At 55.1% G+C, this 27,212-nt stretch overlaps 9 protein-coding genes across 9 annotated transcripts; 6 read left to right on the plus strand and 3 right to left on the minus strand.

Annotated features, from left to right (window-relative positions):
• Positions 1-88: 88 nt before the first annotated feature.
• G647_04131 (uncharacterized protein) lies at positions 89-1,654 on the minus strand (the record flags this gene model as incomplete). The annotated part of the gene is made up of 1 exon (XM_008728475.1): positions 89-1,654. The coding sequence occupies one exon, from the start codon at positions 1,652-1,654 to the stop codon at positions 89-91; it is 1,566 nt and encodes a 521-aa protein (XP_008726697.1).
• A 1,412-nt stretch (positions 1,655-3,066) lies between these two features.
• On the plus strand, positions 3,067-5,380 carry G647_04132 (glycogen [starch] synthase; the record flags this gene model as incomplete). Its single annotated transcript, XM_008728476.1, has 5 exons — positions 3,067-3,145; positions 3,199-3,296; positions 3,343-3,618; positions 3,666-5,224; positions 5,272-5,380. 5 exons carry the CDS (start codon positions 3,067-3,069, stop codon positions 5,378-5,380), a joined length of 2,121 nt encoding a protein of 706 aa, XP_008726698.1.
• A 492-nt stretch (positions 5,381-5,872) lies between these two features.
• On the minus strand, positions 5,873-7,971 carry G647_04133 (uncharacterized protein; the record flags this gene model as incomplete). Its single annotated transcript, XM_008728477.1, has 7 exons — positions 5,873-6,299; positions 6,380-6,861; positions 6,925-6,979; positions 7,031-7,136; positions 7,183-7,561; positions 7,670-7,852; positions 7,894-7,971. 7 exons carry the CDS (start codon positions 7,969-7,971, stop codon positions 5,873-5,875), a joined length of 1,710 nt encoding a protein of 569 aa, XP_008726699.1.
• Positions 7,972-8,739: 768 nt separating this feature from the next.
• On the plus strand, positions 8,740-10,908 carry G647_04134 (ribosomal RNA small subunit methyltransferase B; the record flags this gene model as incomplete). The annotated part of the gene is made up of 1 exon (XM_008728478.1): positions 8,740-10,908. One exon carries the CDS (start codon positions 8,740-8,742, stop codon positions 10,906-10,908), a length of 2,169 nt encoding a protein of 722 aa, XP_008726700.1.
• A 2,648-nt stretch (positions 10,909-13,556) lies between these two features.
• G647_04135 (uncharacterized protein) lies at positions 13,557-14,646 on the plus strand (the record flags this gene model as incomplete). Its single annotated transcript, XM_008728479.1, has 4 exons — positions 13,557-13,828; positions 13,876-14,114; positions 14,166-14,359; positions 14,410-14,646. The coding sequence occupies 4 exons, from the start codon at positions 13,557-13,559 to the stop codon at positions 14,644-14,646; spliced, it is 942 nt and encodes a 313-aa protein (XP_008726701.1).
• A 518-nt stretch (positions 14,647-15,164) lies between these two features.
• On the plus strand, positions 15,165-17,500 carry G647_04136 (uncharacterized protein; the record flags this gene model as incomplete). The annotated part of the gene is made up of 2 exons (XM_008728480.1): positions 15,165-15,244; positions 15,331-17,500. The coding sequence occupies 2 exons, from the start codon at positions 15,165-15,167 to the stop codon at positions 17,498-17,500; spliced, it is 2,250 nt and encodes a 749-aa protein (XP_008726702.1).
• Positions 17,501-17,506: 6 nt separating this feature from the next.
• Positions 17,507-18,265, minus strand: G647_04137 (uncharacterized protein; the record flags this gene model as incomplete). Its single annotated transcript, XM_008728481.1, has 2 exons — positions 17,507-17,935; positions 17,981-18,265. 2 exons carry the CDS (start codon positions 18,263-18,265, stop codon positions 17,507-17,509), a joined length of 714 nt encoding a protein of 237 aa, XP_008726703.1.
• Positions 18,266-18,632: 367 nt separating this feature from the next.
• Positions 18,633-20,277, plus strand: G647_04138 (tubulin alpha chain; the record flags this gene model as incomplete). The annotated part of the gene is made up of 6 exons (XM_008728482.1): positions 18,633-18,657; positions 18,751-18,818; positions 18,870-18,945; positions 18,998-19,528; positions 19,576-19,999; positions 20,049-20,277. The coding sequence occupies 6 exons, from the start codon at positions 18,633-18,635 to the stop codon at positions 20,275-20,277; spliced, it is 1,353 nt and encodes a 450-aa protein (XP_008726704.1).
• Positions 20,278-20,827: 550 nt separating this feature from the next.
• On the plus strand, positions 20,828-25,232 carry G647_04139 (uncharacterized protein; the record flags this gene model as incomplete). The annotated part of the gene is made up of 4 exons (XM_008728483.1): positions 20,828-20,858; positions 20,921-21,072; positions 21,121-21,244; positions 21,295-25,232. The coding sequence occupies 4 exons, from the start codon at positions 20,828-20,830 to the stop codon at positions 25,230-25,232; spliced, it is 4,245 nt and encodes a 1,414-aa protein (XP_008726705.1).
• Positions 25,233-27,212: the final 1,980 nt, after the last annotated feature.

Genomic DNA, 27,212 nt, shown 5'->3' on the forward strand with positions numbered 1-27,212 from the left:
CTTGAGATTCGCTTCCAGGGGTAGTGCCACTGTGTAGACGGTGGCATCGAGGCATGAACACCCAGTGGAGCGGTTCGACGCTTTCGAGTCAGGCACCCGTCCAAACTTCATGCTCCATGGCCCGGAAGGACATGCCGCTATCCCACATGGGACCTTCACTTTCCGGGATATATCCCCTCTCGCATTGCTCGTACCGCACTTTCGGATGCATGTGATAAAACTCATCGAACCGCACGTCAAGAGCGTCGCGCAGGTTCCGCACCTGTCCTGTGGGATGAAGTGATGACCAAGGCGTCCGGCATTCGTCCATTCTGCAGGTCTTAAGCACCAACAGGAGCGCGTCGAGACGGGAGATGAGATGCGAGATCGTCGTGGTGATATTGCCGTGCGAAAAGATACCTACCGCGCTGAGCGAGGAGGATATCTCATCTCTGAGCCTCTCGCTGGGCATACCGATGGTATACGTTCTTGTTCCTTCGCCATAGACGTTGTCCATCTGCCACGGGTCATGGGTCATGTCGTATAGCTCGTGTTCATTGCTACACCACACCGTATACAACAGATCGTAACCATCCCCGCTGATTCGGAGAGCTTTGTACGTATGGTTCGGATAGAGGACGAACCCGTGTTTCCCTTCGGATTGGATGATGCCCCACATCTCGACGTTCACATGTTCCTGTGGCCAGGATTCTTCAGCAAGTGCCAAATCTTCCAGCTGCAATGGAATCGCGGTGCCGTCGAGTTCATACTTTGCCATTTCCACATCCGAGACACCTGCGAGACTCAGGAAAGTGGGTGCAAGGTCGACGTGCGATGTCACGATCGTTGTGCGATGACCCTGGGGGACGCCAGGGCCTCGAACGAGAAAAGGGATGTTGATGTCTTCTTCGAAGGCGCACTGCTTCCCAGGCTGCCTCCTATGATGTCCGATGCTGTAACCATTGTCGGTGGAGAAGAAGATGTACGTGTTTTCCAGGGCGCCGGCTTGGTGCAATCGGCTTACCAGTCGGTCAATCATCTCGTCGACAGCTTGCAGTGTCCGGAGTCGGTTGCGATACCATTCGTCGTTGTAATCCACGTTGGTTTGATTCTGCACAGGCAAGTCTAAAAGCCATGAAGCACCACTGGGTCTGTCGGGGTTGAAGTTGGCTCTCCGCTGAACTTTGGCGTCCTTGAAGAGATGCTCGTGACGGCTGGCTGGCCGAGGCATCGACTGTTCTACTGAGTCGTCTGTGATGTGTACGTTGCTGTGGGGTGCTGTTGGTGCAATCGTGAGGAAGAACGGATCGTCCTCTCTCAGTGCCTCGTCTAGATACCCAAGCGCTTTCTCCGCCACCAGATCTGTCGAATACTGGCTCGGATAACCGATTGGAGGGTTGTGATCTCGCTGAAAGGTCGCATTGTAGTACTCGTACGTGTACGGGTCGAGCAGAAAGTCTGAGCCCGTCCACCCCGCCGCGTGAGGCTTGTCGTAGTTGGACGTGCTCTGGGCGTTGAACAGTTTGCCAACGTAATATGTATTGTAACCAGCATCTTGTAGCCATACGGGCAGGTACGCGTTGTTGAAGCCCTGACTCACAAACTTCGGGTATCCTCCCCATGGAGGATGCAGATCTGTCACATTGGTGTTATGCGCGGCCTTGCCCGTCCACATGCTTACCCTGGAAGGACAACATAGGGCGACTGTGCAGTAATGTCGCCGGAAGGATGTACCACGATCAGCTACATGCTTCTTCAGGAAAGGCATATATGAGAGGGAGTCCATGTGCAAGTCCTGATCGTCAGTCAAGACAAAGACGATGTTCGGTCTTTTGCCGGGGCCATTGAGAATCTCCTGCCTCTGGCTGCAGACTTCAGCAACAAGGCACAACAGCAACGAGATGACGGGCCATCTCCATCGCATGCCAGAACCGCGCCTCCATGTCTGTACCGTGGAGCAACAGATCCGTCAGTATCGCGGTAATCACATGGTGAGCGCGTGTCGCCAACAGATATATTTACCATTGCAGCTTCAGAGGTGCTGGGAATTGTGGCAGTGCCCTAAACAAGTGCTCACCACTGACGCACTGAACCACTTTCGACAGTGTGGTTTTACACCACTACTGTAGATGCAAGAACTGAAGTCTGGCTTCAAAAATCGCCGAACGAGACGAGCAGACGAGCATGTCGAGCTCCGGCGGTGTCCACGGGTGTTGCACGGGGAACTGCGATCTGATTGGGAACGGAGATAGTCCGCATGGCAACCAGCATCTTGAAATTTCCTTGTGAGAATGGGCTTGAGAATGCGGGGGGCGCCAGCTTGGAGTGCATCCTTGGGGGAGATTTCCTTCAATCATAGGCGAGACAGTGGGAAAGAAATGGGGGACAGCCCACCTGGAGGCGCGCCGTCTAGGCTCGATTTGGGAGGCAGAAACCGAATGACGTGCCTGCCGTCATTGTGCATTGCGCGTGGTGGGCGCCGAGGGCACCCAGGGCACCCAGCAGAGCTGCAGTTGTCTGGGAGAGCTCGAAGCGTGGCATGATTCTTGCACCATGCCGTCACTTGGAACTCGGTGGTACGGAATACGACGACAAATAATAATTCCTCCGTGCTCAACGTTCCTGTGAGGAGCTGCGCCGCCGGAACATCTTCATTGTTGTCGACCTGCATCTGAGTTTGCCTCTCTGCATTTTCGTTGCTGAGACACCCCAAGTCAACAAATTCACAAGCTCGACTCTTGCAGTGGAGCTTTCCTTGCTTGCCTCCACTCCAACAGATCGGCTTGTCGTGCTACCATCGGCAAACCCTGCCACAATTTCTCAGATCCGCTTTCGACAGTTTCTCTGGCAAGCATCTCTTCTTCATTCTACATCTTCTGGCTCTTCTCTCACTCCAGGAGATCATTGGACCGAGCTCATCTTATAGCTCTGCGCTCTTCACTCGGTCCTCGACCTTGGAGCCAGCACCGTCGAGCTCTCGAACCCGTCTGGAAGCTTCCGCACTACTGTGGGGTAAGCATTCGTCTCCAGCTTCTCTAGTCAACAAACGCCGACTTTCTTGCACACAAGCACCGGAGAGTCGTCAAGATGAACGGCGACATGGAGAAGAAGAGAGACATCAAGAACCACCTACTCTTCGAAGTTGCAACAGAGGTTGCGAATCGAGGTATGCCCGCCGTTTTCTCACTGTACAGGGTGGCATGTGCTGATTCAGAACAGTGGGTGGTATCTATTCCGTGCTCAAGTCCAAAGCTCCTGTCACAACCGCCGAATATGGCGACCGATATACACTCATTGGTCCCCTGAACAAGAACTCGGTAAGTTGATTTGTCCTTTCATCGAGCTTCAAATTGACTTTCGCAGGCCGCCGTCGAAGTCGAGACCCTCGAAGCCCCAGCCGGCCCTCTTCGGCAGACCATCGAATCGATGCAAGAACGTGGTATCGAGCTCATGTATGGCCGGTGGCTGATCGAAGGTGCACCGCGGGTCCTCCTCATCAACACCGGAACAGGGTACCGATGGTTGGATGAGTGGAAGGGTGACCTATGGTCCGCGGCTGGCATCCCTTCGCCTGCCTCAGATAATGAAACAAACGAAGCTATTGTGTTCGGCTATTTGGTGGCCTGGTTCTTGGGCGAGGTATGAGCTTGCAGTGAGACGCTGGGCTGTTGACTGACACTTTGCAGTTCATCTCACGCGAAACGGATCGCGCAGTCATCGCTCACTTCCACGAATGGCTTGCTGGAGTCGCCCTACCTTTGACCAAAAAGCGCCAGATGGACCTCACGACCATCTTTACGACTCATGCCACCCTTCTCGGACGATACCTCTGCGCCGGCTCGGTCGACTTCTACAACAATTTGCAATACTTTGACGTCGATGCCGAGGCGGGCAAACGTGGAATTTACCACAGATACTGCATAGAGCGCGCATCTGCCCATTCCGCCGACGTTTTCACAACCGTCTCCCATATCACCGCATTCGAGAGCGAGCACCTGCTGAAACGAAAACCTGACGGGGTCTTGCCCAACGGCCTGAACGTTAAGAAATTCTCCGCAGTGCACGAGTTCCAGAACCTCCACTCGGTGCAGAAAGAGAAGATTCATGAGTTTGTGCGTGGACACTTCTACGGCCAGCTGGATTTTGACCTGGAGAACACACTCTACTACTTCACGGCAGGAAGATATGAGTATCGAAACAAAGGCGTGGACATGTTCATCGAGTCACTGGCCAGATTGAATTACCGCTTGCAGAATTCGGGTACCAAGACAACCATCGTCGCGTTCCTGATCATGCCCGCGCAGACCACTTCTCTCTCAGTTGAATCACTCAAGGGCCAAGCAGTTACCAAGTCCCTTGCGGACACAGTTTCCAACATCGAGCGAGGCATCGGCCGCAGATTGTTCGAAAGGGCTGTTCATTGGAAGGAAGGCGACCCAATGCCAGATGACAAGGAACTCGTCACTCCTAGCGACCGGGTCATGCTTCGACGTAGGATATTTGCCATGAAGCGACATGGCCTTCCACCCATCGTCACACACAACATGATAAATGATTCGGAAGACCCGGTGCTCAATCAGCTTCGTCGAGTTCAGTTGTTCAACAACACCCACGACCGAGTAAAAGTTATCTTCCATCCCGAATTTTTGAACTCGGCCAATCCCGTCCTGTCATTGGACTACGATGACTTCGTCAGGGGCACGCACCTCGGTGTTTTTGCCTCTTACTACGAGCCATGGGGTTACACCCCGGCAGAGTGTACCGTCATGGGTGTTCCCTCCATAACCACCAACCTCTCCGGTTTTGGGTGCTACATGGAAGAACTGATTGAGAATTCGTCTGATTACGGCATTTATATCGTGGACCGACGCACCAAGGGCGTCGACGAGTCCGTCAACCAGTTAACGGACTACATGTACGAATTTGCCAACAAGAGCCGAAGACAGCGTATCAACCAGCGCAATCGTACAGAACGACTTAGCGACCTTCTGGATTGGAAACGCATGGGGATGGAGTATGTCAAGGCGCGGCAACTTGCTCTTCGACGAGCTTATCCCGGCTCGTTCACTGATGCTGAGGACTTCGATGACTTTATTGGAGGTACCGAACAGAAGATCTCCAGACCGCTCTCTGTGCCTGGATCACCTCGAGATCGATCTGGGATGATGACGCCGGGTGATTTCGCATCGCTACAGGAAGGCAAGGAAGGTTTGAGCACCGAGGACTACATTGCTTGGAGATTACCGTACGTTGAACGTTCGAAGCTTGTTAACAAATGCTGACATATACCAGTGAGGAAGAAGAGCCCGACGACTACCCCTTCCCGCTTACGTTGAAGAAGAAGGGGTCCGGACCCAATTCACCCGCACCCCTGCTTGGGCCAGTCAACGGTCTAGCTTGAAGGGGCTTCCAATGGAGATGGCGGGGTTGGAGACGATGGTCGATCGAATGAAAAAGGAAGAGAGAAGCGGCCCAGATCTGAACTGTGTTGCTGCTGGGAGGAGAGGAGTAAGGCCGGTCGGGTCGCAAGAATGACGGATGGGTGAAGTGCATATCAAAATATGAACCCAGAATCATTTGCATCTGTACGTGGAAGCGTGTTTGTCCAGATGACGGAGGCAGTCAGTGCATTTTCCACACTGCTCCCTCGTCATCGGCCTCTTATCTACATCGTAATTGCCCGGTTAACTACATCCTTTTACCTACGCATACCGTACGCCCGGGGCATGTCCTCCAATCATTCAGCGTCCGGGCATTAACGCCGTGTCATCCCAAAGGGTTCCCGGGGTCCCAATTTGCAAGAACTTCCGTCGTAAACGGCCTTGCCATGCACTGTGTACTCCGTACTTTGCGGCATCCTCTTCTCCGAGGTCGTCGGTTCGGTTCAGAAGCCTCAATTCCACCAGCTGGGCACACTGGGGTCGCCAGCCGCGAAGGAATCGATGTTATTCCTCCTGACATGTCCAAAGGGATTCCCCAAGACCTCAATCGCGGTCTGCATGGCCGGGATGACGGCCGCTCGGATCTGTGGCTCCGGTGTCGTCGTCGAAGTCGTCCCAGACAGCGGGTTCTCGAGTAAATTGTGGATTCCACTGCGAGTGGTTGGCTGGTCGCTCGCCAGGCGCCGCAAGTCCTGATGTAGGGGGAGGACAATCTGCAGCATTGCCTTCGCGACGCGGTCGGCCTCGCCGCAGCCCTCGAGCATGTTGATGCATTCCTGCGAGCGGGCGAGTTGTTCGTCCACGCCGTCTGTTTGGTCGTAGAGGAGCCGCAGGGCTACGTCGAAGAGAACCACGCTGCACGCGCTGAAGGCGTGGCCGCTTCAAGGAAGGGGAAAAGATAACGTCAGTGCTGAACTCTCATGGCAGGAGATGGTGGAGGGTAAAGCTGCCCCACTTACATGCATAGCCAACAACGTCGGAACATATGTCTGGTGTAGCCGAGGACATCGAGGAGGTAGACGCACTCTTCGGCCGCGGCGATGCATTGCTGCTCAATGACCCTGCCATCCTCGTAGCTGCCGTCTAGGGTCCATCGCCTGTTCATGCGCTCCTGGGCCATAGTGACGAGGAGGCGTCGCTGAAGCAGCATTTGGGCGCCGAAGAACATGACGTGCACGAGGATGAGCGACCGGCGGTGTGGCTCGATGAAGACATTGCCTTCTTCCTTCTTCAGCTCGGCTAGTTTCATCGTGGGCGGTAGGCTGTCTTGCCAGGCTTGCAGGGTCTCCGAGTGGCGACGGGCTAGGGAGAAGATGCCCATGGGCCGCGAATTGTAGACGTCTTGGACGATTTTGGCCATCATCAGGCCTACGGCGCTGAGTTGCGCTTGAATGTCATTCTCGATGGTTGGCTGTGGTTCGGTAATGGGTTGGTTGGTGAACTGCGGAACGTCAGCGAGAGACTCGGTTGTGCTGCATGCACCATCCATTATGTTTGTGCTCACCTTGATTTCCTCATCCGTTATACCGGGTTGGTATCCAAGACTCGAGGAAAGCCAGCTGTCAAGGTCAGCATCTACGGCTAATGCACTGTATTCGGGCTTTTCCTACCATTCCATGAACACGAATGAACGATACACCTTCCGGTACGGCACCCAGAGATCTGTAGGCATCTGCCAATTCAGGCGAGCTTGACGAGCTATACTCAGGCCCATTGCTGGAAGACGTCAGCCTCGTTGCGGAACCATTCGAGGGGCACATACCGAGCGAATACCGAGCGCTTATCCTCTTCGTCATGAATGAGTACATGCTAAGGCACAGGATGACTCTCATTCCACGCAGAAAGTGCGCCTCGATGCAATCGCTGAGGTAAACTGCAGCTGTGTGGTACAAGTTCTCCATGACAGACACGTCAAAGTTGGCCGCGTCGTAGTGACTTCCGATGGCTGCCAAAGCACACAATTCACACAAGGTTGCCTTGTCAACTGGTTCTTGAGGTCGGTAAACCCGATTGATGATATCCGTCATCTCGTGCTTCTCATAGATGTAGAAAAGCGTATAGCTGCAATTGAAGTAGGCCGTGACCCCATATTGGATCAATCGCTCTGGTGGCAAGTCATTGGTTGTGTAGAGCCGCGTACTCTATCCTAGGTCAGTCCGCTGTGATCCGACCGCTCGGTTCTTCTCATCTCGTGGTTCGTGTAGAGCTCACGGTACTCGCCTCCTCAGGGACGTGCCTCGCGAGCTTACCTCGGCATTGTACTCGACGTCCGTCTCCCGAGATTTGTGCCATTCCCCGAGCACATCCGCAACGGATAGGGCGTGGCCTGATGCCGGGGAGGGAGCATTATCCCGTATGGTCTTCAGCAGCTCGAGGGCATCGTCATCAGAGCCCAGGCTCAGGACCGTGATGATGTTTTCAAGGTTCTTGACCTTCTTTTGCAGCGCGTCGGTCTGATCCGTAGTGAGCTTACCTTTCCGACGGTCGACTGCAGAGTATATGCAAGCCGTTTCAAGGCGAGAGCATGCTGAGCATATGGGACGTTGGCCATTGCACTAGAACGAGAGCGATGAGCACGTCGAGATTCTTGCGACAAAGTTGATGGTTGACTCTACCTTTGACCGTCTGGAGCGACAGGCCTCGCAAGCGTGCGAAGTATACTTTCTTTCTGCTGGAGGAGTCTCTGTGGCAGGCCGAGCAGCCACGGAGTCTGGAGCTCCAGCCGCTGGGGGACTGGGTGATGGTGCCATGTTCGGTGGATAAGGTGCTGATTATCGTGCGACTCGGGGCTGAGAGGACGCAGAGGGCAACTTGAAGGAATTCCAATTGCGCGCGCCCCAGTTCAATTAGGTTTGGAGCATATGTCCTGTGCAGAAGCGACGGGACGGACTTTGTGCCCTCCATGCAGTCGTACCGCTCCAAGAGCCTCAAGGGCCAACCATCACAGCCGGCTCAGGGGACGAAGACCGATGATCGTGATGGTTGACAGATGCGGAAAGCAAGCCTGCGCTAAAGATCCAACCGGATGGTGAACGACGAGGGGCGGTGTTGGCCGGCGCGTGCTAATTGACGGATAGGCCTCTGTGAGGGACCAATCAAACCCCCAGGCATTCGCATGGGGACCCGCCGCGGTATTTGACCTCCGAGAGCGGGGTGCGGGCGGCACCACGCTTTCACTGCGCCCTCACTGGTCGTTCACTGGTCGTTCACCGGGCTAGTTAGCCTGCAAAATTCTAGCCGCATGCAACCCGAAGTTTTGGGCCAAAATTCTTTGTGCCAGCAGCGTTTTCACCGCACCGACCACAACCCGGCACACACAATGGGTGTCGGGCGTCGCATGCGAAAACAGGGCCCTCCGGCTTCCCTCGAGGAATTAGGGATCAAATTGAAGCGGAAGGCCGGCGCCGACGAGCCAAAGCAGCCTGCAAGAAAACGAAGGAAGTCGGACGAGAAACAGAAGGGGAATGCTCCGAAGAAACTGGTCAATCTTGATCGTACGTTGCGAGACGAGAGTGCCACTGTCGCAAAGAAACCAAAAGGAAAGAAGAAGATCGTGAACAACGATGCTCAAATAACAGTCCCTCCGCCCTTTCCTATTGCCTCCGAACCCGTTGACGGAGAATATGGCGATGAAGAGGATGAAGGCCAAGAGAGTGAGGCGGGCGTCGCAGGGGTTCCTTTGAACGAGGCGTCGCTGTCTGATTTAGACGACGAAGACGATGAGCTAGACGAAGCAGATCTCGACGGAGAACCCTCTGACGACTCCGTCTTCGACTCTGACCCGGATGAAGCCCCACGTCGCATGTTCTCCGACGATGAAGACGAATCGGACGCCGAAGCCAAATTGACCGCCGCGAACATCGAAGGCCTGTCGAGAAAACTGGACCAGCAGCAGGCACAAGTCGATGCAGAAGCACAGGAAGAGTTGGAGGATGCCATCCAGACGAACATTGCCACGGACGAGGGTGTGCTGGATTCGGTGACTGCACAGGGTCTCGCTCCAGACCTGGGTATGATTCGGACGAGGATGACAGAGACAATCCGTATCCTAGGCAACTTCTCTCAGCTGGCAGACAAGAACAAGTCGAGGACAGATTACACTGAGCAGCTGCTCTCCGACATCTGCACATACTACGGCTACACCCGGTACCTCGCTGAAAAGCTATTCAACCTTTTCACGCCCGCGGAGGCGTTCGCTTTCTTCGAAGCCAACGAGACGCCTCGACCCGTCGTCCTCCGCACAAACACCCTCCGAACCAACCGCCGGACCCTGGCCCAAGCCTTGATCAACCGCGGCGTGGTGCTCGAACCCGTAGGAAAATGGTCAAAAGTAGGCCTTCAAGTATTCGAGGCGCCCGTCCCGTTGGGCGCGACGCCTGAATACCTCGCCGGACACTATATCTTACAAGCCGCGTCTTCCTTCCTCCCCGTCATGGCGCTGGCGCCCCAGCCCAACGAGCGCATCCTTGATATGGCTGCCGCTCCGGGCGGCAAGACCACATACATCTCTGCGCTCATGCGGAACACGGGCGCCGTCTTCGCCAACGACGCAAACCGCCAGCGGGCCAAGGGTCTCATCGGCAACATCCACCGCCTCGGGTGCAAGAACACAATCATCTGCAACTACGACGCACAGAAGGCATTTCCCAAAATCCTGGGAGGCTTTGACCGAGTCCTGCTCGATGCTCCCTGCTCCGGCACGGGCGTCATTGGGAAGGACCCTAGCGTCAAGACGTCCAAGAACGAGCGCGACTTTCTCGCTCTCCCGCATATGCAGAAACAACTTCTCCTCGCCGCGATCGACTCGACTGACCACACCAGCAAGACCGGCGGCTACATCGTCTACTCGACCTGTTCCGTCACGGTGGAAGAAAACGAAGGCGTCGTCCAGTACGTTCTGCGCAAACGACCGAACGTCAAGATTGTCGACACCGGACTCGGGACTTTCGGGTCCGAAGGGTTCAAGAGCTACATGAACAAGAAGTTCGACGACAAGATGGTTCTCACGCGGCGGTACTTCCCGCACAAGGAGAACGTCGATGGCTTCTTTGTGTGTAAACTGAAGAAGACGGGGCCGACGCCCAAGAGCACCGGGCAGTCGGCTGGGAGGACCGATGCCGAGCAGCAAACGGCTGTACTCAACGGCGACGCGAAGAGCATTCTCAATGGCGTTGGTGGCAACGACGAGGAGCAGCCGACGCCGGGTGATGACTTTGGCGGCTTCGACGACGAGAAAGATAAAGAGCACATTGAAAGGGCGGAGAAGAAGTGGTTGAAGTCACGGGGCATCGATCCCAGAGTTGCTGATCGTAAGAAAGCAGAGCAGGGCCAGGGGAACAAGAAGAAAGGGAAGTCCAGTGACGCGTCAAGGACTAAAGATGTCAACGGAAAGGTCAACCATAATGGGGAGAAACAAAACGGCGCAAAGGTGAACGGCGTATCAGAAAAGCAAAACAGCAAGAAAGTGAAGGCAAAGGGAAAGGAGTAGAGGCGACTTGGTCGGTCCCTGGTTTATTACCTACGTGGTATGTAATGAGATTCTGCTCTTGCTAGCCTTTCATATATGCTCGCATCTCTGGTGTTCCCATGGCTACCTGTAGATTTTTGCGCATTCATCAACCGTCGGTGTCACGATCCGACGTGTGCGGATGAGCCGCTCCAGTGTTCTAGAGCCGCCGTCGCTTGCTCAAGTCCACTCGACCCACTAGAGTCATAGTCTTGTCAGTGCTGAGGAGCACGCAGATCACGACGTCGCACGCGCACTTCACTTCCACTTCCTCCAATCCAACTGAACAACATGGACAGGATGGTGACTTACAAGTCGTCAATTTCCATATCACGCCTCCAGCAATGGCTGTCGCCGCCACGATGACGAAGACAACTGTGGCGAGCATACAAAGCAGCCGTCGGTGTTGTTTGAGGCGCAATCGCCCCTGTATCGTGGATCCAAGGTTTTCCGCGCGGATCTCTTCGTAGACAGTGTCCGACTCAGCTGACATGACTTCGGCTTTCGTTGGAGAACAAGATGACGAAATATCGTCGAGAACGTGTGGCTTCGGAAATGCTACGGGCGTCGAAGCCAGAGGTGTCGATGAGGCCGCTGGGTTGAAATGATCTGGGCTGTTTGCTGGCCGGCTTTGGAAGATTGCGCGCTCAAAACTATCCATCGTCCGGAGCGCTCTGGATCCTTCCGTCCTTGTATGGAGGGATCTGGGAGTGAGATGTCCCCCGTTGACGTTTGGGCTCCTCATCCCGTCTGCCCGCAGTCCCAGGTGTTCCTGAAGTGATGCGAAGACATCTTCCGAAAACCTGTACCGGTGATCGGAGTGGTTGGGAGTCGGCAATCGCAAGATGCAAGGCCTTGAGATAGCCGGCGGCGACAGAATGACTGTGGGCCGCATATTCGGCAAGGACGTCTTCGGCCGCGGTGGTCGTGGAGGAGGAGACGAGCATGGTGGCGGCAGTTGATGCGGGGGGATCGAAGAAGCGCTTGACGAGGGCGAGCACTTCTTCCTGGGCCTAGGAGACCAGAACGACGAACTGGGCCACTGCGCGCTTCGTGGCGAGGCCGAGTACGTGTGCGGCGATGAGTCTTTCGAAGGCATCTTGCAAGAGGCCCGCGTCGAAGCTGCTTGACTTCAGTCGTTACTGTCGGTTAAAAGAACACTCAGGGACCCAAGACAAGTCAAGCCCATAGGGGAACGGGGTCGCTGGTTCATCTTAGCTGGCTGGGAGGGCATCACAAGAGCAACATCAAGCGAATGTGCAACAGTTCGGCGGACGGTTTGTGGATGAGAATAGCACGACACGATGAGACAGAGAGACAACCAAGAGCAATCGGTCAGTAACACAGTATGCAGCGTCTCCAACATCAGATTGGTGCCACGGAGTCAATGGGTAGGCGCATGGCCCTGTATCGATTCCGGCTGGCAGTTGGCGGGCTGAAGAATGGGGTTGCAGAAGCTGTGGATGTCCTTCGATGCAGGAAGCTTTCTGTTTGCTCAGTGGCTCGGTTTCAACGCATTTTGGTTTCGCAGCTTGATCTCGGTGTGGGTGGTTGCAGAGCTGCAGGATTTCGTTCCGAGGCACCGACAGGTGGCCGTTAAGACGGGGAGAAGCCATCACCGACGTTCCTTGCAGAGGCTGTTACCTTTGCGGAGGAGACAGCCTTGTAAGCACCGATGATCATCTGGTGCTGGTCAGAGACTCCGATCTGATGGGCCGGCAGAAGTCTCCACGGCCACGTTGAGTGCACACAGTACTGTAACCGAAGTGCTGGGCCACGGGAGAAGTTGAGTCTTGCCAGCCAGAGATCAGGCTCAGCAGAACAGCTCGGCGCCTAACTCACTGAAACACCATGTTTGGTGATTAAAAAAATGCCGCCCTTGTTTACAGAAAAATGAAGTTCCGGCAGCAGTCGAGCGGTATCATGACAGCTGACTCTTCCAGGCAACCTGGGTAATCGGAATGGTCCGCCCTACTTGATAATGCTCGTACAGTTATTGGGGAGTCAGGGACCCGAGTCGTCAGGCCACGAACAGGAGAGTCTGACGAGGAGTGATCAGTACTTTAGATAATCTAGAGGTATTGTGATGGAATTGGGAACGAGGGCGCGTCCCGAAGTTGGCAGCCGGCACGAGCAATCGAGGTTGAAGCGACGCCGATGGCAGCTTCCGCAGTTGAAGCGGCGCGCTCAAGCTAATCTGCCTTGGGAAAGGCACTGTCGCTATCTAATCGCTGCTTAGGCTGTTTTGGGGAGCTGGATGGCGTCAATTCAGGCGGGCACGGGATCCGATGCAGGGAGTGGAGGCGGGGTATTAGTGGCAACGGTGGGCGGCCTGTTGTACGCGAACACCCAGTAGTGCTTGACAGTGCCATGCAGTCCGCACGATCAGTGAGGCCGTGGCCTCCAGAGTTGCTCGCCTGGGTCACCTCAGGGCTGGATCCGAGCATGGGCTCCACGAAACAGGTGACAGCAATTGCCAATCGTATTTGAATGCGCGGAGAACCCTTCTCTCATGGACCGTGTACTTTCACTTCACGCTTCTATCATCTGATCCGACCTCCTCCACCTCGGCCTGTCGTGTGTGTGACCTGACTTTCCATCTGCGCTACTCTTGACGTCTTTTGTACAGGATGGCAGCGAACGGCGAAGTAAAGACAGGAGCTTCGCGCTTCGACCCCAACTTCACTCAAAATGTCATCAATGCTATGGGGCCCAAGACCTCGCCCCGCATGAGGGAAGTCATGACCAGCCTGACGAGACACCTTCATGACTTTGCGCGCGAGGTCGAGTTGACCGTGGACGAATGGACGGAAGGCGTTGCTTTGCTGAACTGGGCCGGCCAGATGAGCAACGAGAGGAGAAATGAAGGCCAATTGGTTTGTGATATTGTGGGCTTAGAGACGTATGTCGTACACTTTGTCGTGGACGTATTGGTGTTGACTACGGCAGTCTCGTCGACGAGATCACATACAAGAAAGCTTCCGAAGCGACGGACCTGGCTACCCAGAGCGCCATACTTGGTCCTTTCTTCCAGACAGACCACAAGATCCGCAAGAAGGGCGAAAGTGTCGTAGAGAAGCTGCCGGAGGATGCTCAGGTGGCATATATCTATGGTCAAGTAGTGGACGCGACCTCAAAGAAGCCTATTGCCAACGCCTCTATCGACATCTGGGAGGCTTCCACAAACGGTGAGGAAGATACCCATCTTGAAAATTGGATTCGACTGACACATCCTGCAGGGTTGTATGAGCAGCAGGACGAGGATCAGCCTAAATCCAACCTGTGCGGGAAATTCTACACTGACGAGAACGGAGAATACGCCTTTTACTGCCTGCGACCAACACCATATCCCATTCCATATGACGGACCAGCGGGGAAACTCCTACAGCTGTTGGATAGACATCCTTACCGGCCAGCGCATATCCATTTCATCGTGGGTACTAAACCTCGTTGCTCGAAAGATGCCAGCTAACCGTCGAACAGGTGCTGGCTGAAGGATACAAGCCCATCACGACTCAGATCTTCGACAAGAGTAGCAAGTATCTCGATGATGACTCCGTCTTTGCCGTCAAAGATTCCCTGGTTGTCGAGTTCCTGCCCCGGGAAGGTGATGAGAAGGCAAAGAACCAACTGAAGTACAACATCCACATGGCTCCGTTGACATCTCAGGGCGAGTCGGGCGAAGGATTGGTGACCACTGGCATGGGTCGTGGATTTTGAGAGCCTCAAGACTCGGCATATGTCGCCGTATCTGTATACTGAAGGTGTTATATCTCGATCCTCTCCTTCACCTATGCAACGAGCCATGTTCTGTACTCTGTACACGATTAGTGCCAGGATTGCGGTGCTGGTCAGGGCGTCTGTGGGTGTCTGAGGCTCTCCTCGGCATCTCCGCCCCGGAAACCCCGGCCGGCTCGCAGTCGTGCTAGTCGAGGTCGGGTCAGACGACTCGGTGCGAGCTAATTGGCTCTCCGCAAAAGTTTAGTTGGTTTGGCGTCGGTGCTCGGCCCCTTTAGGCGCCACTTCTAGGCTCTCTTTCCCCCCCCCGCAAGATTTCGTGCCCGCATCCGACGATTTCCCAGCTGACCGTCGCACCTCACATTTCCAACTCCACGAGGTGCCATATCCGACTGTCCTCTACCCACTTGCCCACCAACACCCGGAAAGCGATCCCTGTGTGTATGCATGCATGCGTCGCGAGGCAGCCGCATTGACGTACCGACGACCCAGGTGATGTTATGCCTCGTCCACGAGTCAAAGATGAAGACCGCAAACGAGTAGCGCGGGCTTGCGACACCTGCAAGCGAAGAAAGGAGAAGTATGTCTTCAGTTGGCCCATTGCTTGGTCAACGCGACAGTAATTTCCGGCTGGTTCCGCTCGACTTCATGCTGACGATGACTCAGATGTGACGGTCAGCAGCCTTGTCTCCTCTGCAAGCGCCGTGGGAGGGAACCCGAATGCGTCTTCAGCGACGTCTTTTCCAAGGGCGGGTCGCATCGGCAGACCAGCACCCCGTCATCGCAGCCCATCACGTTGAAGGATGCGCTGAACGAATCCAACGACGCCGAAATCGCCATTGAGTCGCTTCTGACACTGTCCGGTTCGAGGAGCGCGGCAAAGACTCCTCAGTACGACAGAGACCTCGACGATGTGATTTCAAAGGCACCCGTGCCAAAGCTGGCCCGACTGCTTCGGGATGGTCGCGGCAAGTTCATCTTCGTCGGAGACTCGAGCAATCTTGCATTTGTGCAGAACATCCGCCGCTTGGTCAAGGCCGAAATAGGAGAATGCCCATTGACTTCAGATCCTCTTCGTCATGCCATGTGTGAGGTGATTCCGCCTCACAAGGTGCCAACTCCCGCACAGTCCCAGCACCCGAAGCCCACCGTCGCCGAGGCCCAAGACCTCATCAAGCACTACCTGTTGGCTTCGAGTGGGGTGATTGATCTGTTCGACCCTGATGATATCACCGACCACCTGCTCTCGTGGGCCCGAGATTCCACGGCCGAGACAGACTTCAACAGCTCCATCTACTACCTGGTCATGGCCATCGGCGCCTTGACCAGGACTTCAAGTGATCTGGACCAAGCCGAGTTCTACTTCCTGCGCGGTCGCGAGATTGGAGTATCGAGTTTTCTCGAAGACCCAAGCGTCCTCACGATTCAGGCCTACACGCTCATCACATTTTACATGCTGTCGGCAGTGAGGAGGAACGGCGCCTTCATGCTATTGGGGATTGCTGTTCGTGCAGCGTACGCCCTGGGTCTGCACAGGAGCGACATTTCAAACTTGTTCGAGCCGAGGGAAAGGGCCGCGCGAGAAAGAGTATGGAAGAGTCTGCGCGTGCTTGATCTGTACATGAGCGGTTCACTTGGTCGGCCGCCAGCCACGTCCGAAGTCGATGGCGGAAGCGTCTCATGGAACCGATCCAGCAGAGACTATGAAGATATACAGATGAATGGCCGAACCACTTCAGCCACGTTGAGAATATGTTTCATCTTCGAGCGGATCCTGAATGAGGTCTATTGTCGACGAGAGGTTTCGGTCCAGCTTGTGGAGAGCATCTCTCGACAGTACCGCGACTGGACAATGCAACTGCCTGCCGGTCTCCAGGCTGACAGCCTTGATTCCAAAGAGGGATCCACCGCGCCCTCGCTCAGACAGACCATTGGAATTGCGCATCTGAAGGGAGCATATTACTGGTCCATTATACTGTTGACCAGACCGTTTCTCATCTTCAAAGTGTCATCCAAGATCAAGGGTCGTTCAGAGGACGAGGACAGCGCAGGAAACTCGGTGACCATGACCTTGAGCGAAGCATGCATTGACGCAGCACTGAGAAGTATTGAGATTGCGACTGATATCGTTCACACGATTGGTGTTCCCAAGAGACTGTTCATGATCACCAACAGCACATTCATCTCGGCGATGGTGATTGGGTTTGCCATCTTCGGTGACTTCGACAAGTCGTTCCCGCTGCTCAGCAGCATGGCCCAGGCGGAAGCCATACTAACCATCATGGCCAAGGATGACCTATCTGCGCGTCGCCAATATGAGATAACGAGTTATCTCCGTCTCGCAGCATTGGAGCACATCAACAGGCGAGACCAGATCCAGATGCAAAGGCGGAGGCAGGACATCCATAATATCTTTGGCGACCCAATCAACAAGGCCAATGGCAGTACACCGACGAGACCCAGCACAGGATCACATACCCCGGATCAGGTCCTCGCCTCCGACGTGGCCCAGAACGGCAAAGTGGGCAACGCCCTGTTCGATATGGCGGATGCTGGTGATGCCGCGCCGCCATGGCAATTACGGTTTGATATGCCGCCTGAAAGTCGGGGCCCTGTTTTAACCACCTCTGGTGCCCTGGCTTACGCGGGTGAGGATTCTGCTGAGCAGGTCCCGCCTCTGCCACGGACGGACTTCGGACAAATGCCAGACGCTGGTTACCTCTCACCGGATGGCTCGGGAATCCCGAGTCTGCCGTCCTATGCTGAAGAATTTCCGCTCTTCTCATTAATGACAGAATTCGATCAGCTGCAAGATCCGTTCATGGTCAGGACATAAACGCAACTACTTGGCCTTCTTCGTCTCCTCCCCTGGTCCCCCGACAGAGGTTACGGCCAATAGGTGCGAAATCCAACCGGACAGGAACCATGCCCCTGTTGCGATCAGCAGAAGATAAAGCCCGGTTGGTAGCAACGATTTCGGGAAGACGTTGAAGATATATGGGTCAAGGATGACATCGACGGCGACCGGTGGCACCATCGCCATCAAAGTCTCGTTGAGGCTGAAATAGTCTGCGGCTGCAAAGATCTGAAGAAAAAGGAAAGTTGAGTCCGTGGCAACGGGATCTGCTTTGCGAAGCTGAAGCGACTTCTGATCCTGAGCGCCGAGTTGTCCACGGCGCGCATACGAATATGCAGACAATGATGTGAGAAGTTCTGGAGTCTCAAAGACCCTGTCCACAGTCTGGGTATACAGCCAAAATGATGTGGGTTGCTGCAAGAGTCAACAATCGTACAGTGGGGGTTCAGGGCGGCATACCGTTGCTAGCCAGCAGATTCGAACCTCGTAACGCCTCCGCGGGCGAATCCCTTCGAGGAGCAACCAAGCCTCAACCCCTTTAGGAGAATCTGCTGTAGGAAAGCTGGCATTGAGGAAGGTCCTGACAAAAGGATGTTGCTCGGAGAGACGAGTCAGAAGTAGACTGTCTATGCTTGCATCTTTGGGAGGAGGCTCAGCGGCAGGAGCGACAAAAATTGTTTTCTCGACGTTGGCGACGGCGCTGTAGACAAGCAAGGCCCACAAGAAGAGACGCATATTAGCCATCAACGTGAACCGAGATGAAAATGGATCAATCGTTCCAGCATGACGAAAACTGGAGGTACTGCGTTTTAGGAGTGAACATTACGGTACGCTGTACGGTTGAGCAGAACTACGGTCGACGACGCGCCATGTCGGGGATTTTATGATTGGCTCCTGGGCAGAGACCGTTGCAGGACAGGCGGTGAGAAGTGACAAGGGATGAGCGCGGCTGTCAACAAATTAGGCTCAGAAAGTCGAACCCCACAATCACAACCACCGTCAATCAATCAACAATTGAGCCTCTGTTCGTGCTCGAGGTCATTGCTCCTGGTCTTGCACCTGTAGTTTCCTATCCCCTGAACCTGTGTTCTCTTCCACCGCGACCGTCACAATGAGAGAAGTCATCAGCTTGAACGGTACGCCCGCGGCCAAACACGCGTCCTTGACCGTCCCTGGTTGCCCCTGTCCAAACAAATCGTGACAAAAAGCTAACCGCATCTGCCGCACAGTTGGCCAGGCTGGCTGTCAAATTGCCAACTCATGCTGGGAGTTGTACTGTCTCGAGCATGGCATCCAGGTACGCAATCACCCCTTTTGACCGGTTCGACCAGAGTCTGACTGTTACCAGCCAGATGGTTACCTCACCGAAGAGCGCAAAGCCGCTGAGCCGGATCAAGGGTTCAGCACTTTCTTCTCTGAGACCGGTAAGCCTTTATCATCGACAGTTTTTGACTTCTTGCTTATCGATCTGACCAGGCAATGGCAAATACGTCCCCCGCACAATCTACGCCGATCTCGAGCCCAACGTCGTCGACGAAGTTCGGACGGGCGCCTACCGCAGTCTCTTCCATCCTGAACAGATGATCACGGGCAAAGAGGATGCCTCAAACAACTACGCTCGTGGACACTACACCGTGGGCAAGGAGCTGATCGATCAGGTGCTCGACAAGGTCCGAAGGGTCGCAGACAACTGCAGTGGTCTCCAAGGCTTCCTCGTCTTCCACTCGTTCGGCGGCGGTACCGGCTCGGGCTTTGGTGCCTTGTTGATGGAACGCCTTTCAGTCGACTACGGCAAGAAATGCAAACTTGAGTTCTGCGTCTACCCGGCGCCCCAAGTTGCTACCTCGGTGGTTGAGCCATACAATTCCATCCTCACCACGCACACCACATTGGAACATTCCGATTGCAGTTTCATGGTCGACAATGAAGCTATCTATGATATCTGCAGACGCAATCTTGGAATTGAGAGACCCAACTACGAGAACCTGAACCGACTCATCGCCCAAGGTCGGTGCCCATTGCTGATTGACTTTGGACTAGCTGACCAGGACTAGTGGTGTCTTCGATCACTGCCTCGCTTCGATTCGATGGTTCTCTCAATGTCGATCTTGCCGAGTTCCAGACCAACCTGGTCCCATACCCTCGCATCCACTTCCCCCTTGTCGCCTATGCCCCGGTCATCTCAGCGGCCAAGGCACAACATGAAGCCAACTCCGTCCAAGAGATCTCCATGTCATGCTTTGAACCAAACAACCAGATGGTCAAGTGTGATCCTCGCAACGGCAAATACATGGCCACTTGCCTGCTGTATCGTGGTGATGTTGTTCCCAACGACGTTCACCAGGCAGTTGCCACGCTGAAGACGAAGCGTACCATCCAGTTTGTTGACTGGTGCCCGACGGGCTTTAAGATCGGAATCTGCTACCAGCCACCTCAAATGGTGCCAAACGGTGATCTTGCTAAGGTCAATCGTGCAGTGTAAGTGCTATCGGAGCCTACTCATGGTCGTCTTACTAATGCGTGATAGCTGCATGCTTTCAAACACGACTGCCATTGCCGAGGCTTGGTCCGCTCTCTCCCACAAGTTCGACCTGATGTACTCTAAGCGTGCATTCGTCCATTGGTATGTCGGTGAGGGTATGGAAGAAGGCGAGTTCTCCGAGGCCCGCGAAGACTTGGCCGCATTGGAGAGAGACTACGAAGAGGTGGCCAGTGACTCTGTCGAAGAAGGCGACGAGGCTGAGCTTGAGCACTAGACGGTCTGCTCGTGCTCTCGTCAGAAATCGTAAATGCCGAGCCAGTCAGCGTGCAAGCAGGTCATGCATCCATGTCAGCGGCAAGAGGAGTTTGAGTGTGTCGAGGTGGTTCTCTGCGAGACCGACTTGATAAATATGGTTCATTAGCAGTGCATAGTTAATGCAAGCGATCGATTGTCATTCCGGCTGTACTGTGCATCTCTCTGTTGCCCGCCTTGACCTAGTTGAGCTCGGGGTGGTACGGGTTACTACTGTAGATAGAGCTTGGGAGCTCCCCGGCGCGGCTTAGTCTGGGGCGGATTCCTCGTTCGTCATCGCGATCCACCAACGATCTCTCATCTCCATCTGCTTCCTCCTCACTCTCGGATGACTTCCAGGCATTTCTTTACCTGCGTTGTTGCTAACAAGTTCCGCCAAATCGCGCCCAGGAGAGCACTAGTTAAGCGTCGTTCGTGAATCTTCCTGACTTGGTCTTTTGTTTGCCAATGCCGTCGATGCGCGACCTTTAGAGCTTACCCAGTCCTCACAACAACACCACAAACTCCAAGACATGGCGGAGACGATTGGAACAGCAGCTTCAGGTGCGCCAATCCCATCTAGCAGGTTCCGTCCTCAGCTAGGGCGCTGACAGCATCATTCCCAGGTCATCCGAATCTCAACCTCACGGCCGAAGAGAAACGAGTCTATGGGCAACTCCTGAAAGAGGCTGACCCGGATGGCTTTGGAGCTGTTTCTGGAGACGTCGCGGTCAAATTCTTCGAGCGCACCAAGCTTCCACCGGATGTGCTAGGCCAGGTCAGCCGCTCATTGTAGTCGCCCGGGCCTATTGTTCACTGTCTACAGATCTGGCAGATCGCCGACACGGAAAACCGAGGGTTCCTCACGCCTGCCGGCTTCGGCGTAGTTTTGCGGCTCATCGGACACGCCCAAAACGGCCGTTCACCTTCTGTGCAGGTTGCGACGCAGGGTAAAGGTCACTGGCATGAGATCCATGCAGACGGTTAACCATTTTTACAGTTGCGCCCCTACCTCGATTCGACGTTGCTCAACCTGAACCAGCGTCGCAACCGGCACCACAGCCCATAGCTCAGCAATCGACCGGTCAACTTCCCTCGAGCCCAACTCCAGCGGGTCCTCCTCCTATTCGTGTACCCGCACTGAGCCCGGAGAAAATCGCAGAATACTCCTCCCTGTTTGAAAAATCAGGCGCTGAGAACGGCTTGCTGTCTGGCTTGGTTGCTAAGCAGATATTCGAAAGAGCACGGTTGCCAAACGAAGTGTTGGGCAGAATATGGGGTCTTTCAGATACTCAAGGCCGGGGAACCCTGGACGTGACCGAATTTGTGATTGCCATGCATCTGTTGGCGTCTTACAAGTCTGGCCAAATGCGCGGAGTCCCCAGCACACTTCCTCCAGGTCTCTTCGAAGCCGCAGCGCGACGACCAGCTGCTCGTATAGGTAGCGGATCACGTCCAGGCTCCGGCGCTGTCCCTGCGGTCTACAATGCGCGGCCGCAAAGCCCAATCACGAGAGCGCCACAAGTCGGTACGCCCCTTCCGCTGTCTGCTCAGTCGACGGGAGAACCGTGGGCGATCAGTCCGGCCGATAAAGCTCGCTTCGACTCCATCTTTGCTACAGTCGACCGCCAAGGGAGGGGATTTATCACTGGGGACCAAGCAGTGGAGTTCTTTGGTAACGCCAGGCTCCCCGAGGAGATTCTCGCGCAGATTTGGGACTTGGCCGACATCAACTCGGAGGGCCAACTGAACAGGGACGAGTTTGCAGTAGCCATGTACTTGATCCGGCAACAACGTGGCACGAAGGACGGACGCGGTATCTTGCCGTCTAGCCTGCCTCCAGCCCTTGTCCCTCCCAGTATGCGGCGACAGCAGATTCCGCCGCCTCAGCCGACTGCCCCAGCTTTCGAAAATGCCGCTCCGACAAAGCCACGTTCCGCAGCTGATGACCTGTTCGGTCTCGACGCGTTTGGTCCAGCTCCGATCGCTGCCGCAGCTGCGTCCCCTCAGATTCCACAATCTACTGGCGGAACCGATGCTGGACCTTTCGCCAATCCTCCGGGTGTGCTTACGCCACAGACGACTTCTACAACCTTCAAACCATTTGTGCCCACTAGCTCGTTCGGCCGCGGCATTATTCCTCAGTCGACAGGATCTCCTGCGCCACAGGTCCAAGCGCCAGCCGAGGATCTCCTGGGCGACGCAGATCCAGCGGTCAATGCGAGGATCACGAACGAGGCTAGCGAGCTAGGAAACCTGTCCAACCAAGTCAGTAGCCTGTCGAAGCAGATGACCGAATTACATGGAGAAAGGAAGACAACCGAGCAAGAGTTGAACAGTACAACTGCGCAAAAGAAAGCTTTCGAAGGCCGCTTGGCCCAACTCCGATCATTATATGAGAAGGAGGTCCAAGAAGTCAAGGCGCTGAGGGAACAACTGACCGCCTCGAAGAATGAGGTCAAAAGACTCCAGGCGGATGCGGCCATGATCGACGGCACACACCAAGACCTATCATCGCAACACCAACAACTTCGTGCTGCATTAGAGTCAGATCAACGGGAGAACGCGTCGCTCAAGGAGCGCATACGACAGACGAACCAAGAGATTGAACAGCTGAAGCCGCAGCTGGAGAAGCTCAAGTCCGACGCGAGGCAACAGAAAGGGTTAGTCGCCATCAACAAGAAGCAGTTGGCGACTAATGAAGCGGAGCGAGACAGAATTAAAGCTGAAATAGCAGCTGCCCAGAAGGAAGTTGAAGATGCTCTGCGCGAGGCGGAAGAATCGGCCCGGCAACTGGAGGCGTCGAGGAAGGAGTTGGAGGAGGCCCGTAACGTCCCTGTTCCGGCGGTCCCAAGCCCTCCTGTTGCAAGCCCTCCTGTGGCGAGCCCAGCACCATCGGCAAACTCGAATCCATTCTTCAGGAAGAATACAGACACGACGTTTTCACCGCCCATCACGGAGACCGAGCCAAAGGACAGCCAGAGTGCTTTCGACAGTATCTTTGGACCTTCGTTTGCTACCGCCACAGCTCCCGCACCAGCTACCTCGTTCTCGAGCCAAGCGTCGCCACCTGCAGCACAACGAGATGCTCCTCGAATCGAGTCTCCGGATGTCTCGTCTACGCCTAGAGATCTTGACCCCCCAGCTCCGCCTCAGTCCCGACAGATCAGTTCGGCTGCACTCCCTTTTCGCAGACCTCTCGAAAGGGAGGACTCAGTCAGTTCGTCCGTCAAAGTGGCAGGACCAACCAGTCGAGTCAGCCCCAATGACACTCCACAGGCATTAACCCCCACGGCATCGACGGCCAGTCCGACAGATCATAAGGACCCGGCAGAAGATCCGTTCACAGCCGCAGCGCCAGACGAGGAACAAGAGTCCGTCCGACGAACCTTGCCTCAGCCCTCCGCTGGTGAAGCGTCCGTCGAAGATACCTTTGGCAAACCATCCGCTGACACCACTGGAGAAATCCCCGGCGCCTTCCCCGGTTCAAGAACACAGACCCCGGGGGCTGATGCGAGTTTCCCTGCCGCTGGGCTTGGTTCTGCCGCAACTGCTGCAGAAGAGGTTTCCGCCGCCACCGCAAATGGCGACAAACCAGGCAACGCACAGCCTCCAAGCACCTCCAAAAGCCCGGAGCAAAACTTCGATGACTTCTTTGGTGGACCTGCCCATCAACGTTCGGCATCACAGAAAGCTGCTGATTTCGATTCTGCCTTTGCTGGTATTGGTCACCCCAAAACTGGTGGTGGCGAGGAATTTCCAGCCATTCAGGAACTTGGCGGCGACGATGACGAGAGCAGCGAGTACAGCGAGGATGAAACACCTATGAAGTTTGACGACGATTTCAACGCGAGATCACCACCCCGAGACAGCCCAACAGAAGTGAAAGCAGGGAAGCAGCCCGAAGTTCCTCCCTCTAACAATTCCTTGGCTCCTCGTCCTCCTCTCGGCGAGCCTGCGTCGACAGCAAGCTCGTTGCCAGGTCCAGAGTCGCAACAGTCCCCACCTACGTATGGCGACTCTGTTCCTGGCGACAATCCTACACATTTCCCTCGAGAATACAAGGGACTGTTACCGGAGCGGGAGGATCCTACTTCACCATCTCCTACAGCCGGTGGCTCTACTGATCCTGTATCGCCCCCGAGTGGAAACCCGCCGGCTTATGGGCCCGAAGCTCATCCAAGGAGTCCATCAGATCACAATGCCAACGCACCACCGCCGACCAAAGCCGCGCCATTTGATTTTGATTCTGCATTTTCAGGGGTAGGCGCGGCTCCTGTCGAAGATGACGATGACGACGAGGATGAAGGGTCGGTTTTCAGTCCGCCCAAGAACGGCACGGCCGATTTCGACCCAACATTTGATTCACCTCCGCGTCCTAGCCATCAGCAATTTCCAACACCCGGGCCTGCCACTAATGGGGCGCCAAAGTCGGCTCCTGACGACTTCTACTCGGCAGTGACTGCGCCCAGTCTGCCTCAGCAAGCGCAACAGCCCACGTCGCCTGCCAACCATGACTGGGATGCACTCTTCGCACCTTTGAATAACAATGCGCCTTCGCAATCGGTATCGGAGCTCCCTCAAATCCAGACGCAAGCCGCCGAAGTCCCTTCATCTTCACCATCGCAGGTGACATCAGACAAGCCGACGCCCGCACCGGCTCCCGCTTCCCCTGTACCCGCAGCTACATCACCGCCAGCTGCGTCGCTGCAACCGAAGCCGCAGCGTCCGCAGCCGGGTCGTGCCCTTAGTGAAGGCACTGAGCACGACGATCCGATTCTCAAGAGATTGACTGCGATGGGATGGACGAGAGAAGAGAGTCTCGCGGCACTGGAGAAATTCGACTACAATATCGACAAGGTAAGCAACGTTCTGTTTTTGTACCTCGAGGGCACAGAAGGCTTGATAGCTCCTACCTCTAGCAACTTTGTTGAATAGACGTACTCGAGTTTGTGCTGACTATTTGCTGGAATAGGCTGCGGATTATTTGACCTTCCGCTCTTGAGACCGACGTAGCGAGGCCTGGCACGGAGATATATGGGGAAATGTGTGGTGCAGACGACAGCAGTGATGCTATTGCCAGCTGCTCCTAACAATCAGCAGCTGGGGGTGAAGAAAGCGAGAGCCCGTCACTTGGATGCAGCTTGGAGACGACCAGGAATCTTGTACAGCGCCTTTACATTTCTCACATTTTGTCCTTTTGGTGCACAGAGAGCGACGGTATTTTGCCTAATCAACTACACAATACAATAGCTAGCGGCTGAAAAGGAATTTTTGGTTCCATTCGAAGAGCTGCCTTCAATCAAGCTTTGCAGCTCTCGGTCTACGCCAGACCATTTTCTACTACCAGCCGGCTTCCCTGTAAGAACGGTGCCATTGTGTTGAGCGCCGAAAGACAGCGTCCTGAGCAACTTTCCTTCGTTTCAACGGCTGCGGCTCGCCACGTATTTACACTTGAGTTATCGAGATAGTCAGTTGAGCTGTTCTGACTGCTTCGGCCCCTGCATTCTACTAGGCCACCTTGATTTGAGTCAGCTGTCCCAAGAGCTGAAAGGATCCCACCGTGCAGATGGACATCCTGAATTGACCCCAAGTTGCGTATCTCATTGGGCGGACATGCTGTTCATGAGATGCATGTCTAATAGCGCTGAATAAGCCCTGACACGAAGCAAGGCGAGATCAGGTCGTCGATCATAGAAAAGCCATGTTGTTTCCCGCCATCGCTGGTAAATTCGTGATCGAGCTTTCCAATTTTCGCCTCACAATGGCTCCAGGTGCTCGTGGGCCCTTCCCTCCCGGGGAAGTCACTTCCAAAGATGGAGCTTCGTCGTCGTGTATTGAGGTGCCATCCTGCCCGCAGAGACGAGAAGGGAGGCCTTATACTTCACCTCGTATGGGCAGAGCGGTGACGTCCTTTGCACTTTGCCCTCTGCCTTGCCACGGTGGGATCGGTCACTCGCTCTTCCCTGACACCAGAAGGCATGACGCCAGAAGCTCGTTTATCTGATTACTCACGAGCTTGTCGATCGGCCGCTGCATCGGTCGACGGGAGGGTGCTTTTGTTTTCCCAAAGGGGTACTTGCTGGTTTCCTTATTCTTCGGGATTCCCTAATCCCGTAAGAGCATGCATCATGCTAAATGCCGGTCAACCATGCGGCCGGAGTTGCACGCAAGGGTCGAGCCTCCAAGGGGTGTGCTGAAAGCCACAGCTTTCTACCACTACAGTACACGAGAGGCAGCGATGGCAGACACGTTTCCCAAGCAGACCAAGCGCCAAATTGTGGCCGCGATCGGCCAGTCCCGGGAACAGTCTATCGATCGCTTGACAGGACTGGATGTCGTCGGCCTCCCACGACTGGAGTTTGGGTGGGCGGTGCAGGTCGCCTCAACCCGCTGCTTACCAAGCCTGCATGTGCAAGAGCTGTGCGTGGGTGCAGACGAGCCTAAAGCTGCTGTTTCCGAGCGCTCGAGAGGCTCTGACACCATCATTTACGATATCCGAACTCGCGGAGAGCCTTGTGGCTTGCATGGGGGTGGACGAACACGTGTCGATGGCTGGCCGCATGGTGCGCCATGGGTTCTTGGTCCTTGGTTCTTAGTCCTCGGTCTCTAGGAATCGAACTCGTGGGTCTCTGGAAGGAGTGGAACTTTCCATGCTCGATGATGCGGCTGCGCTTATGCATAACGTTTCCGGAGTCGACACGTTTTCCCATTTAGTGTTCGTCTGCTGTCGCCGCGGTCGTGTTCTATACACACCATGTACAATCACCCCTGACTGAGCAACCAAGGAGTAACCCACAAGTCTCAAGGAGATGCGCCGCCGCACCGTGACGGCGACCATCTGTTCTGAGAACCATGACCAGCCGACGAGGAGAGCTCATCCGGCGACATACGCGCCACCTCTCACGTAACAATTCG

Source organism: Cladophialophora carrionii (genome assembly GCF_000365165.1).
Source record: "Cladophialophora carrionii CBS 160.54 unplaced genomic scaffold supercont1.3, whole genome shotgun sequence".
In the NCBI taxonomy this organism is placed as follows: Eukaryota; Fungi; Ascomycota; class Eurotiomycetes; order Chaetothyriales; family Herpotrichiellaceae; genus Cladophialophora; species Cladophialophora carrionii.